The following is a 14,117-nucleotide window of genomic DNA, read 5'->3' as shown; positions in this document are numbered from 1 at the left end:
ACCTCCCAACATAGCACATGCCCCACACAGCTTGGAGGAGAGTATATTCGGAATAAATCAGAACCAAAGGTTTGCAGAGTGGGTAGACTGGGGTTCCTTCCAAGAGGGCATATGCAAGCCAGATGGGAGACAGGTATGAGGTGGGCTTAGCCAGGTCCACAGGTGGGCTAAACAAGTCTCAGGAAGACACTATCTCAGAGGGCTCCTTTAGAAGGAAGGCCCCCAGAAACAAGGGATGCTGGGCAGGAAGCCAGAGCATCTCATATATTCTGGTATTCATCACAGGAGTAATCTTCATGTGAGCCTGTCTCCAGGTCCCTGAGAAGGTCTCATGCCAGCAAGAATGCTCTTGCTCTCAAGAGTTCGGAGGGAAAACGTGCAGCTCAGGGGGTGGGGGCTTCAGGGGTCATCAGATGGCATGAGGCAGATAGAGGTTGTTTCGTGTCCTTGAAAAACTCAGAACTTATCCATGATAAAATGGCCTTGTCCACAGCGGTGGTTAAGTTTGCTCACAGTGAGCAGGGAACATTTGCTGGCTAGGAGCAAGTCCTAATTACAGTGTTACAGAATGGTTTCAGGATTAACAGAGGGAAAAGTGAAGCCATCATGGGATAGCATGTGCAAAGGAGAAAAGTTCCTTGGAAGCCTTGTTAATTGCTTAAAGAAACAACCCAATTAGTTTAAATTACTCACATTTCTCAGGAGAGGCCATGTTGACTTAAGATGGTTTGCCTTTGATCTGAGTGCCTTATAATTATTTATTAATGCAAATAAATCTGATGGCCCATCATGGAATCATGAATGCTAAAGTTTGGAATGACTCCATTGGCAGCCATTCACCCCATCTGCCCCCATTACCATCTACTGCTGTCACTGTGTCCACAGCTGTCATCACTGCCCCTCCAACATCGTCATCATCACCATCCTCTTCACACCACCATTTTCTCTACACCACCACCTCACCCTGCCATTCCCACCATTAACTGCTGTCTCCACAGCTGCCATCACTACCTTCAGCAAACCTGTATCCCCACCACCCTCACCACTACTGCCATACCAGTGTCCCTACCACAATCATCACTGTTGCTGTCACCACATCCTGACCAATGTTACTAGCACCCTCACCACCGTCTCCAGCACAGCTGTCACCACCGTCTCCAGCACAGCTGTCACCACCATATCAGCAGATCACTGAGTTCCTATTGCAGCTATACATGTTTTGCTTCTCCGTCGTCTCCTACAAAGGAATCCTACAGCCATAGCTGGATGCTTGATCTCTCTTCAGGGACCAGTCTACACTGTGAGGCAGAGTTGATTGTGACAAATTCCTCATTAGATAAAGCCGAATTCTGCTTGCAACTTGGTATATCAAAAGGTTTCTTGATAGTTTAAGAAAACTCCCTTTCCCTTATCTAAAGCTCTTTCTCCCCTACCCCCCCCCCCCAAAAAAAATCTGTTAGCATCACAGTGAACCCTTTGCCTCACTTGTTAGTATCATTTTCTTATATTTTCTGTTTCATGTCCAGGTTCAGGTGTCAATTGTGCCTAGTCACATGTCCTAGTTCCATTCTGCTGTTGCTGAGAGAAAACACTCTGACCAATAAAAACTCAGGGCAGAAAGCATTTCCTTGGCTTACACTTCCATCACTGAGGAAAGTTGGGGCAGGAACTCATGCAAGAACTTGAAACAGAAGCCATGAAGGAACAGTCCTTGTTGGCTCACTCTCAGGCCCATGCTCAGACAGCTTTCTTTTCCAGCCCAGAACCACCTGCCCAGGGATTGGCACTGTCCACAGTGAGCTAAATCAATTAACTAAATCAATTAAATCCTAAATCAATTAACAGTCAAGACAATGCCCCACAGACATGCCCACAAGCCCCGTGATTGAGACTCCCTTCTCAGATGACTCTAGGCTGTGTCAAGTTGCCAGTTCAAGCAGATGAGGATGCCAAACTTTGTTGCCCAACACTTTCAGTCAAACCTATTACCGGGACTCTTCTTTTTGGTTCTCTGTGCTCAGGCCCTGCAGACACTTCTCCTGCTGTTCATCACACCAAGCCATGCATCCTCCCCTCGTCCAAGGAGGGACTTAGTATGTCACACCAAGGAAGCAGGGAATGACAGGTCAGAGTGATGTACACCAGCACATAGCTAGAACAAGCCTGTGCTCCCTTGGTCTCAGAAGTAAGCCCCATCATTTTTTTTTTTCATTTTTTGGAAAGTGCACCGTGGCTTTACCCCAGCTCATGGTGACTAAGATTCCCCATCTGTTTCCCACAGCCCAAGAATGACCATTTGGTCCTCACAAAGGGTTCTGTGATAGCGTCATTATTCTTTCTTATTCAGAGACCTGGCATTCATTTGCTCTGTTGCTTCTCTGCTGACTACTAAAATAGCAAATGCATCAGTGCACAAGGAATTTGTCTCTTTCTGAGAAATACAGTAGTACAGAAGAAATAGATTTGGAGTAGTTAAAAATTGTTGCTACCTTGCAGTAGAAGGCATTAAGAATATCCTGATAACTCATTCACTCTCCCACCTAACAAGGCTGGGAATGCTGCCCCGTCTCACTTGAAGTCAAGAGGATGCCAGTGCCTCACACGTCTTTTAAACTTCATTATCTTTCTCACGTGATTGATCCCCTTTGAAGTCATTCCACTTGGACACATTTCCATTGGAGTTGCTGCTTACATTTCCAGTGATTTGAGGGGAGACAGGAGGAGGCCTCAGAACTATTTTAGACCCAGATATCAGGTTGCTGTTTTAACTCAGTATTGCAAGGAAATCTCTGACTCAGCTAATATAACATTAGGGAAGTCATTGAGACCACAGCAAGCAGTAACAGCGCTGCTGCAAGTTCCGTGGCACTGGTCCAGGATGCAATTAATGGGATCCTTAAGGGGAAGAAAGTTTCTAAACTTGTATAGAGCTGTAAGCCCATGAGCTAAAACTCCTCACTGTCATGAAAGCCGCCGCAATGACTTCTGGTTGGCAGTTTTATCTTACTGTGTACATTACAAGTCCCGGATGTTTATAAAGTCCTCAAACAGATTTAAAACTTAACAACTTTGGAAGTACGCATGGTAGAAACAAACATGAACACTGTGTGAGGGATCAGCTCGTGGAGCTTTTCGGGGGATGCCGGACAGGTATCTGGGGCTGGCCTAAATCTTTCCAATCACTGGGTAATTCATTAATCGATCTATGATACCAATGTAGACTTCATTCACAGGAGAGAATTGTCAGAAGTAACCTCTTACACTGTTAGTCATGGGTACGGTTGGCTTCACGCAGGCTGGCCAGGAGGAAGCCCTTCACAGCATGTCAAAAATAAAGGAGTCTCAAGGGCTTGGGCAGCATTAAACATTCTGTGACATTTTCTTTTCAATTGCACAAATTCCAAGCTATCGGGATGCTCTAAAGCTCATGGATTCCAGAGATTTGCTACACAAATGGGTGCAGGCCTTCCGCTAAAGTAGGCAAAGGGTGTCAATCATGTCTCCCTTTCTCCATGTCCTTGCATGTGCACCATCTACTAAAGCAGATGAATTTCTTCCTCACTTTTGTTCCAGAGAGGACAATATAGCTCACTTTTTTATCTGTTGATATCCCTTAAAAACAGGCATCTCCAGACAGGTGTGGTTAGCATAAGACTACAATCCCAACAGTAAGAAGGTAGAAGCGGGAGGTTCGCCCATCACAGGTTGGGGGCCAGCCTGTCTTCAGTTAGAGTGCCATGCCAGCCAGGGCCACAGAGAGAGACCTTGTCTCCCAAAACAAAAAAGGAGGTTGATGATAGAGCCCAGTTGAGAGAGTGCTTGCCTGGTATCTATGAGTCCCTGGTGGGAAGGAACAAAAGAAGGAAGCAAGGAAGGAAGATGGGAAAGGAAGAGGGAAAGGAAAATGAAATGAGAACTCTTAGCCCCAACATACTTCAGTCTCATTCCAATGTCCAGTCCTCTCCCTAGAATGTCCTGGGCCAAGGACCAACCTTTGATAAACAAGGGTTTCTTCCTCGCCCACCTGGCTAGACTAAAAGGAACTGGCTTCATTTTTTCTTCCTGTCATTTCATCTGCATACTCCAAATCAAAAGTAGACCAGCCCCACTTTTTAACAAATATGCTGGACAAGTGCTGTACCACTGAGTTGTATCCCTACCTAACCCTATCAGAAAGATTCATTCCTGGAGGGCAAGGGCCCCATCTATGCACGTATTTTTAAATGAGTGATATCCAAGTCCTTCAATGATTCCGGCACAGCTCACTTCAACGTGCCCCATAGGAAGAATCCTTGGAAGCTCCAATGTGCTGCATCCCTGCTCCCAGGCCTCCTCCCATGAAGGGTTTTTGAGTAGCCCTTGACTTCACCCAGTAACACCAGATGCTGTGATTCACAAACACTTAACAAAACCTTGCTCTTGTGCCAAGGAAAACAATTCTGGGGCAGGTTTTCAGCTCCAGATCTAGGCCGCCTTATCCTTTGCTGTCATTTGGGGTGTGACATTTGTATTCTGAGAGACACGACTTTCATACGACCCTTCAAATGGATGCCATTCCCCTCCTCAGGAATGTACCAATCGCTGCTGTAATGCTACCACCTGCACTCTGAAGCCAGACGCCGTGTGTGCGCATGGGCAGTGTTGTGAAGACTGCCAGGTGAGTTCAGCTTGGCCTGCGGTTGCTGGCTGGTCTGAGTGGCTCCACTCTGAAGCAAGTAGGGCAGTACAGTGGGCTGATTCCCCAAGCTCATTCTGGGAAGCTGCCCTTTCACTGCTCAGTACCATCTAGCTGTGCTGATAATCTTCTGATCTGGTAAAATGCACCTTTTTATTGCTGATTCTCTGCGATAAATTGTCTGTGGGCTAAAAACTAATAGGACTGAGAAACCTGAGCTCAACCTTAATATGTCATTTATGCTGATGGGGTCCTAGCTCCCTGAGGAGAACAAGGAGAGGAAAACCAGGCCCTACCCCTATCACTCAACCTCATGTCAGGTCCACTTGCCAGATACCAATGTCTGGCAGGTAGCAGAGAATCCATGCTGGTGGTTCCTGGAATATCTGTACCAGCAGAAAGGGCAGGCCACTCTGAGCTGCCAGAGTGGCAGTTTCCTGGCTCGCTGTTTGTGCTGCTACGACCGCTCTTGCTTGGGCATTTCCACTGTTCATCCTGTTTATTCAGAATGCATGTCAAATGAAAGAGGCTTGAGTGTTAGAGGCTCCCAGGATAGATTTTTATGCCTTGATTCTTAAGCAGTGGATCTTGGCACAAAGACCGCAGGAAATTCCCTGTTATCCACCCCACCCACACACATCATTTAGAAGTGCATTATAATGATATATGTTTGGCCCCTCCTGATGCTCACTAAATTCTGGAGAATGGTGGAAGAAGTTAGAATCCCCAGGTACTCAGTTACGAGTACAGGAAAGTGCCAGAGAGAGGATGAGGGAAGATGAGGGCAGCTGAGCCTTCACTGAGTAAGGCTCAAGATGGAGGAGAGACGAGAGGTGATGCCCAACTGTCATCCATGTTTATAGCTTCCAATCGATCCCTTCCAAACTTCAGACCTTTCAGGAGTTGGCAGGGGATTTACCTTGCTGCCTTTGGGAGTATGCAGACCAACCAAGCCAGGGGACTCTGTGGCCTCGAATTTGCAGTTCAGACAAACCAGCCTGAACCTTAATGTCTTCAGCCCCCCAAAATGAGATGCTGGTCAGAGGTCTCATAGCCCTCACTGGCAGCCACTCCCGCTGCCACTGCCACCTCCTGGGTCCTCATTCTCATCCTCTCCTCTACCTTTTCACTCCCCCAACTGAGATTTCCCCATAAAGTGATACCCAGAGCCCCAGTCCTCTTTAATCAGATGATAGCATAGCATTGCTATTGAGATTCTGATCTTGCTGTTTTGCTTCCGTCCCCCTCCCCCCACATGCCTAAGGATATGGAGTGTCAACTTAAAGCTTATGATGGTGTCAGCAACCTGAGAAAAGTCCACCTCTTGAACAAAAGGTTCAGTAACAGCCAGCTTGTCCACTCCTTGGAGAACCCTAGTGTTACTTGATGTTCCCACCCAGCCTTAATAGCACAAATGTAAACCATAGAAAACCATTTCCAAAGCGCTCTCTGCCATCAAAGGGGGTGGCCTTGTGCCTCCACCTGTTAATGTGACCGTAGAAGGTAGCCTGCTGCCCTCTGCCCCAAGAGAGCTACCGAGGTCTGCTTCCTCATACTTGGTACATGTGCTAAAAGCCACCTTGTTGTTTCAGCTAAAGCCTCCAGGAACCGCATGCAGGGACTCCAGCAACTCCTGTGACCTCCCAGAATTCTGCACAGGGACTGCCCCTCACTGTCCAGCCAATGTGTACCTACATGATGGGCACCCGTGTCAGGGAGTGGATGGTTACTGCTACAACGGCATCTGCCAGACCCACGAGCAACAGTGTGTCACTCTCTGGGGACCAGGTACGTGGCCTCTCCCAGCTCCGGGAGGGGCACTGGGGAAGTCTGCTCTATGTGTGTGAGTCTGCCTTTGCTCCCTGGGGAACTCATCCATGCAAGCCCATTCTGCTCTACAAAGAAACTTAAACTCTGCACCCACAGGAGGCATGGCTAGGATTTAAGCTTGGTTACCGTGACCCAGCATCCGGGTATAACTCCCATGAGCAAATGAAGCCTTGATCTAAAGTCCCATTAAGGTTCTAAAAAAATAGGTTAAAGTTTCCCCCTCCTCCCCACAAAAAAAAAAAAAAAGGAAGAACCAGAGCCCTGCGTGTACGTCTCCTCCAGGGCTCCACTCTGAAGCCTGATCCAGGGTCTCTTAGGGCAGCCTAGATACTGGAGTCTGCGTCACAGCCTCATTACCCCAGGCCTCAGTACCTAGGGGTCTCACTACTCAGGGTCCTCACCCTACTCAGGAGGTCTCACTACCCCAGGAGTTATTACTAGGGGTAATTACCCCAAGGCCTATTACTAGGGGATCTTACCATTGCAGGGAAGGCTCATTACCTGGAAATCATTCCAGGTCTGTTCCATTTACAGCTCTCAAGATCCTGGCTGGGAACCCCACTGGGGATGTTTTCTGGGTATATTGCAGTTCTTTCTTTCCTTTGTGCTTGGCTGAGGCCTTACTTAAGGCAGGGAGATGACCTCAGACCTGGCCAGCGGCCCCAGCGCCAGCAAGGCCACTATGGTCAGCCAGACTCAGACCTAGGACTGAGCCAGCTCTGGGGGAAAACAGAGACTTTGTGCAAGGTTCTGGTTTCCAGGGGGATAAGGGGAATCAATCAGGGCAGAATACGATGACCAAACACAGAAGCCTGGTTTTAACTGCCACGTGGGTACAATGCCCATGCCTGGGGAGTCCTCAATGCCCAGCAAAGATGCCCCGTCACTTGGAGCTTTCTGAGGAAGAATACAGTGTGGGATGGACACAGTGACTCACGTAAGTGGATGTACTTGGACTGGCAGACCAAAGGGTCCTGAGACTCACGGTCCTTCACGCTTTCTCTTTCGTGACTCAGTGCTGGCCCTCTCACCTGAGATCCTTAAGACAAACGCAAGGCACCACCGTTACAGTGACAAGCACTAGGAAGACCAAAGGCCCATTATACGTGTATCAAATGGTCACAGGACTCTGAATGGATTAGCAAGTTCAGACCCCTTTTAGCCAAGCAAGGTCACGTTAGGACAGGGGCTACTGCCTCAGGCCTCAGACATCTCTAGTGGCCCTTCAGCTCCCAGCCCTTCCACAGGCAGGAAGCTCCCATCTAAAGTTACAGTGGCTATTCTGCTGCTCCCCTTCTGGGAGCCATCCTTGGCCAGCACACCCAGCCCTCAGAGCATTTTAGTGCCCAGCTGTGCTATGAGACCTGGCCCCAGCTCCAGAATGAGCTCAGACGGAACAGCGCAATGTTCCCCGGGCCATTGTGCTGTGTAACTCTGCTAGCTGTCATGGTGACCAAAGCAGGTTTTTAGTCAAGGGGAAATAAAAAAAGGAGGGGAAGACAGACAAATAGACAGACAGAGATTGACAACAATAGGGCTATGAGATAATGGCGCAGTCAGTAACATACTGACCAGGCAAACATGAGGACCTGAGGAGTCCTGATCTATTTTTTATGTACATCTATGTAAAAAGCTGGCATGCCAACACAAGACTGTAATCCCAGCACTGGGGATAGAGACAGAGGATCCCTGGAGCTTGCTGTGGCAAGCCTACCCAGTCACCAAACCCCTATAAATGAGAGAACCCGTCTCAAAAATAAGGTAAAGAAGTGACAGAGGACAACAGTCAACATCGACCTCTGGCATCACTTGCATGAGGGGTAGGCCGGGGTGGGGTAAGGGCAGAGACAGAGATGAGCGCAGAAGAGAGCCTAACTGAGAGATGAGCTTCTCAAAAACAAGAGCATCCGCCCCTTGAATGCCCCCCATCATCAGGGCTGAAGCTTGGCAGTTTTATAACCTGCATGCCTTCTTGAGGAGGGGACATCCCCCAGGACCCCACACACACACCACTTAGCATCTGTCTCCCACCCACCTTCTAGATGGTGGCTGGAAAGGTGCAGAGGAGTCATCGGGAGTGGCTTTTTGCAGGGAGCACTGAGGAAATCATAGTGGCGAGGTCTGGAGGCGGGGGTACCTCAGGCAGGTGACCCCCTGGGTTTCAATGTGGCCCTCCAGCAGACCTTCCTCAATGCAAATCATAAAAGAATATCTTCAGCAGAGAGGGGACATGGAAGGCCTCCAGCTGTGGCCGTGGCTTCTTAGAACTCCCTCCCGCCACCCTTTGCAGTACAGTATGGCCCCTCCCCTCCATATTGGCAGGACTGTCTGGCTTTTCCACTGAAGATGCTATGAGTTCCCTGTGGCCATGGCCTTAGTGGCCCGTGACAGAATAAGTCACAGCTTACAGTTCTGTAGATCAATCACTCCAATCTGGGTGCTGGCAGGGCATAGCATGTCCAGGGATTCTCGGGGAGAGGGCTGCCTTGCTGACTTTCCTAGCTTTTGGAAGTTGCCTGTGCCCTTGATTCTCAGGCCCTCCTCCTTCAAGGACGGCAGCGCAGCAGTTGTCTGCGTGTCCATCTTCTCTGATATCTGCTTCTGTAGCCTTCTGACTCTGTCCTTCCTGTCTCCCGTTTAAGAACTCTTGATTATATTAGGCCCACCCGGGTCTCCATCTCTACATCTCCCCACCTCAAGATCTAAACCATGTCTGCAAAGTTCCTTTTGCCATGTAAGGTGACACACTGACTGGGTCCAGACTGGGGAGGATGTCCTGGTGTTGAACAACCAGTCTGTACTCCTTCAGAAAAACCCCTGAGCCTTCAGGTAGCTCGGCTGTGAAGTGGGATTAGCATCTGACATACATGTCTTACTTAGGCTTCTATTGCTGTGAAGAGACACCGTGACCACTGTAACTCTTATAAAGGAGAGCATTTATGTGGGACCAGCTTACAGTTCAGTCTGTTGTTATCATGGCGGGCAGCATACACGGTGCTGGGGATGCCGAGAGGTCTACGTCTTGATCTGCAGGTAGCAGAAGGAGACTGTGTGCCACGGTGGGCATCACTTGAGCATAGGAGACTTCAAACCCCCCCCCACACACACACACTTGCTCCAACAAGGACACACCTACGCCAAGTAGGCCACACCTCCTAATAGGGTCACTCCCTATGAGCCAAGCATTCACACACACATGAGTCTATGGGGGCCACTCCTGTTCAGACCCACACTAGTTCATGCATGTAACATCATCTACTGTACTCTGTTCTTTGTAGTAGAATGCATGAAGAACCAGTCCTGGAGCCCAATCAATGCAGTGTATGCTCTCAGATGCTCAAGTCTTAGGGGTTTGTAGAAGGGCTCTGAGAGAACAGGAGAATGGGCAGGATATGGTAGAGATGGGAAAGACCGCTTGGATTAGCAGGGGAGAGCAGCCAGGATGGAGGAGTCAGAGACAAACTGCCCTGCTATAGCCATCTGGAAGAGGTAGTGTTTCTAGCATCCAGGAAGGGGTAGAAGGCACACAGGGGTGGCCGGGCCAAGGCAGGAAATGCAGGTAATTCTGTTCATACAGAGCCGTGACTTGGACAGCACCAGAGACCCTCATCTGTCATTCATTCTCTCGTTTGTTAAATATTTGTCGATATCCTGCTTGGTGAAAGACGCTGACTCAAGAGTGTGCACGTGCCAGCGGAATGTACTTCCTATGGTCCCTACATGCTCTGCTCAGGATGTGACCCCCTCAGCTTCCTATCCTCCCCACCACTGCACCTAAGCCTTTTACCCTTCCCGGGGACAGAGGTTGCTTCCTGGCTGGGGTTCTGGCCAGCCAGATGTGCTGGACCAAGCATTGTAACTATAGCAGTTGATTCACATGCACTTTCCATGATTCAAGGAGAAAGCCTTTGTCCAGGATACATCTGCAGTGTCTCATCTTCCTAGTCCGCAGCAAGAGCCCAGATCTGGACTTGTTGTGTAGGGGCCGTTGAAGAGCTCCAGGGAAGGGGCTCACTCAGAACTCTAGAACTCCCTGAGTCGTTGCTTGGACGGCTATGCCATTCACACCCAGTGACCTGGCCAAGTCGTTGAGTCACACTGAACTCTCCAGTTACATCCAGGATGTCCGTTACTCATACTCCAGAGCTGGCTACCCAGAGCTGACCGGATGAAGCCCTTCCTTCCAGCTAACTATTCCCTTTTGAGATGGGCTTTTCGCAGTCCAGCATTAGATTTCAATAAAGTACTCCTGCTTCCAAGTCTCCCTACAAATAAAGCTATAGAAAATTCAAAACATGTGCCTGCAACTCCAAAGTGGCAGTGTGATAGACTTTCAGAATACCCTCTGTGGGTTTTGTTCATTTACTTGTTTTAAAAATCTAATTATTATTATTATTATTATTATTATTATTGTTGTTGTTGTTGTTGTTGTTGTTGAAGATCTTCCTGCTAGCTGGGACAGTTTTCTTTTCCTACCACATTTCACTGTGTGTGTGTGTGTACATGTACTCAAGCACAAGTTGAGACCAGAAGTTGACATCAAGAGTCATCCTCAGCCACTCTTTATTTTCTCATGAACCTGGACCCTGATTTGGCTAGACCAGCATCAAGTGAGTTCCAGGGATCCTCCTGTCTCCGCTTTCCATTGCTGGGATCACAGGAATGTTCTGCCAGGCCAAGTATTTTTACATGGGTGCTGTGGAGATCTGAACTCAGGTCCATTTTATTCATTGAGCAGTCTCTCTAGCCCAGCATCTCAAGATTTTACGTGTTGGTATTCCAGACATAAACACTGTCCACAGTTCAAACAGCATTGAGCTTCTTATCCCAGTTGTCTTAATATTCGGGAAGATTTTCTGTTGGCATAGCATGACCTTTACTCCTGCTAAAATACAGCTGGGGTTTTTCTTCAGGCTGCAGATTTACATTCAGCAGTGTTGCTTGCCAGAACCTTTAGCCTAGTGATGTCATTACTTGACAATTAACCTCATAGGTATGTTATATAATCACCACATGCCAAAGTCACTGATTTCCCTTGAAGAGGTCCCCGTACATGTTGTTAACCAATGTTATCACTCACCAGAATCCACTGTCATTTGATTTATGCCATGTCAGCTGGCCACATAAGTTCTATGGGCTGGTGAATATTCAGTGTTTATCTACAAGGCTGGTTTAAAAGAGCTCTGTTTCTTGAAATCCACTCAGGGCCTTCTATGTACTGATCACATACAGTAGTAACTGACAGTTATAGAGGGGAAGAAAAGATATTTTGCCAAGAGGTAGATTGTTAGGGAATAAGGACAAGCTTGTCCCATTGAGTAATAAGGAAATGATGGCATTTGTTCATTTGAACTTAATTTCCTGATAAAGGCAAAGGCCAACTTGGAGAGAATGGAAGGGCAGATGGCCCCTGCTTATTCCAATGCCTTTGTCTGTGGGTTTAAGTGACAAGGAGTTGACAGAGAGAGTGGAGCCAACTAGCCTGAACTAGAGCAGTGTGTTGCTGACGAGAATCACCTCACCAGGAGAAGCTCAGGATGAGTAAACCTGGAGCTTCGTTCAAGATGCCGTCGTCTTCATTTCCTTTTCAAAGGGCGTCATGACATTGAGAACTTCCAGACTCAGTTACAAGTGTGAGCCGCAGCGCTGGAACCAAAGCTGGTGATTAAAATGCAGGGCAGTGTCAAGACTCCCTCAGAAAGGCTCAGTTTTATCTCCTGCTAGTGGCCAAGCACTGAGTGTTCCGTTATTAAGAACTCAAAGGTTTTTAATTGATATAGCGCTGAAGCGATAAGAAAATTGTTGCCATTCTGTCTGCGAGAATCTCTCACCTTCGTGAAGACACACAGCCCAGAATTTTTAAGTGCAACAACTCTGAGCCCACATCTACAACTTTGCAGGGTCTTTGCAAGTGGACAAGACAAGACCTGCAGTCTCAAGTTCTTGGCCATTCTGCCTCAGAGATAAACACCAGCACCAGCTGGCAGCTGACATACAATGGCCACAAAGAACACTAGCATGTCCCCATCCTGATGGACTCAGTGAGAGCCTGAGAATGTCAGCTCAGAAGGCCATCTGTGACTTGGTTTCCTTTTTCTATCTTTCATTTGAAGATAGGTCCTTCGGATGTAGAGATGCAATCCTCCTGCTTCTAAGTTTTGGACCTGGACTTCATCTCTGAGAGAACAGCAATTTATCTTTCCCAAAACAATGCCTCTGCCTTTGTGTGATTTAAACAGGGTGGCACAGTAGCTTTTCATTTGATGCCAGCAATAAGTGAAAATCCACAGCTGTAGAAGAAAACACTGGGGAGATGTGCCCACAGACCCCAGGTGCTTCATTTGCAGGGTACAAATGCCTATCCCTGGGAATGTTGGAGAGCAGGAGGCTGGCCCAATGGCCTTATGCTCACTTCTTCATGAAAACCCTTCTATTTGTAGTCAGTAGGTAAAAAGTATGACAAATGCAAGGAAGATTCATGAGGGAAAGAAGAAAAGAATCAAGGATCATGCCAAGTCTACATGGGAAGGGAGAAACAGAAGAAGGTCCCGAGGGACCCAGCAGCCCTAGGTGCATACAATAGTGATGGATTTAGACCATACACCCAGCGTTGATCCTATCATGTAACCTGTGAGATAGACTGCCCTGGCCAGAGAGGAGTCTTAATATCCATTCCTCTGGCGTTGCATTGGAAAGTCAGCGATACCTGGCCATGTAAAATGGGCCTGCTATAAGAAATACATGCTGCTCCTGAAAGCAAGAGTATAATAGACATACAAGGCACAGCCATCAAACAATCTCACATCGTTTACATGGCAACTCATTGCTAACAATGCAGACTTTGCTTCAGATCCCCAGGGAAACCCCCTCCGCACTGGCACTCCTGAATAAGGGAGTTATTCCATGTGTGTGGCTGCCGAGCTGCGCTGGAGGGAGCAGTGCCAAGATGTGCCCATGAGCTCTAACTGGGAGCAGATTGGCCACAGAAAGTATCCTAGAACCCTGCATGGTACCATCCTACAGTGTAAGGTTGGGGGTAGTCAGAGGAGAATTAGACTGTTTCAACTGTCTGCATCATTATAAGTTTGATTCTACTTCATCTTCAGCCTTGAAATATCTGTTTCTTGTAAGAGATATCACCTCACACTCCAAAGACTCTACAGTAGGAACCATCAGGCAATTGGATAAGGACCAGCATTACACACAGAGCACTGTTCATCCCCTCCCTGCCTTCCTGCCCCACCCCACCATTCAGTTAAGAGAGCAGTGGCAAGGAATTGATGGGAATCCTCAGTCCCTGGCTGTTGAAGAATGGAGAAGGTCAAAAGCATCACAGCATGCTCTCCATGCATGGTCTCCATAGACAGGAATACAGAGAGGATACAGGGTAGTGGCATAGACCGGGTCTGTGCCATAGTCAGGCAGTTCTATCCTGTCTCCAGGCTTACAGCAGTAGAGGAAGTCAGCATAAGTCATCGCTGTGCTGGTGGGTGGAGACATGTCCCGCCTCTGCACGTGTCAATAGAAAACTGTGACATGGTGTCTCCTGCTCCCTCATCACTTCCTGGCAGAGACACAAAGCTAACCTCAGAATGCCGTATTGTTCAAGGTG

General features: G+C 48.1%; 1 protein-coding gene across 1 annotated transcript in view; it reads left to right on the top strand.

The window, feature by feature from the left end:
* Nucleotides 1–14,117, top strand: part of Adam12 (ADAM metallopeptidase domain 12) — a 319,335-nt gene that overhangs the window by 271,773 nt on the left and 33,445 nt on the right. Inside the window, exons 13-14 of the mRNA XM_060381368.1 lie at nt 4,568–4,657; nt 6,268–6,463. Of these exons, the coding sequence (XP_060237351.1) occupies nt 4,568–4,657; nt 6,268–6,463 (286 nt within the window). The remainder of the gene's footprint in view (nt 1–4,567; nt 4,658–6,267; nt 6,464–14,117) is intronic.

This window comes from Meriones unguiculatus, chromosome 1, assembly GCF_030254825.1.
Source record: "Meriones unguiculatus strain TT.TT164.6M chromosome 1, Bangor_MerUng_6.1, whole genome shotgun sequence".
In the NCBI taxonomy this organism is placed as follows: Eukaryota; Metazoa; Chordata; class Mammalia; order Rodentia; family Muridae; genus Meriones; species Meriones unguiculatus.
The sequence above is the reverse complement of the archived record's forward strand: the minus strand, read 5'-3'. Positions and strand labels throughout refer to the sequence as shown.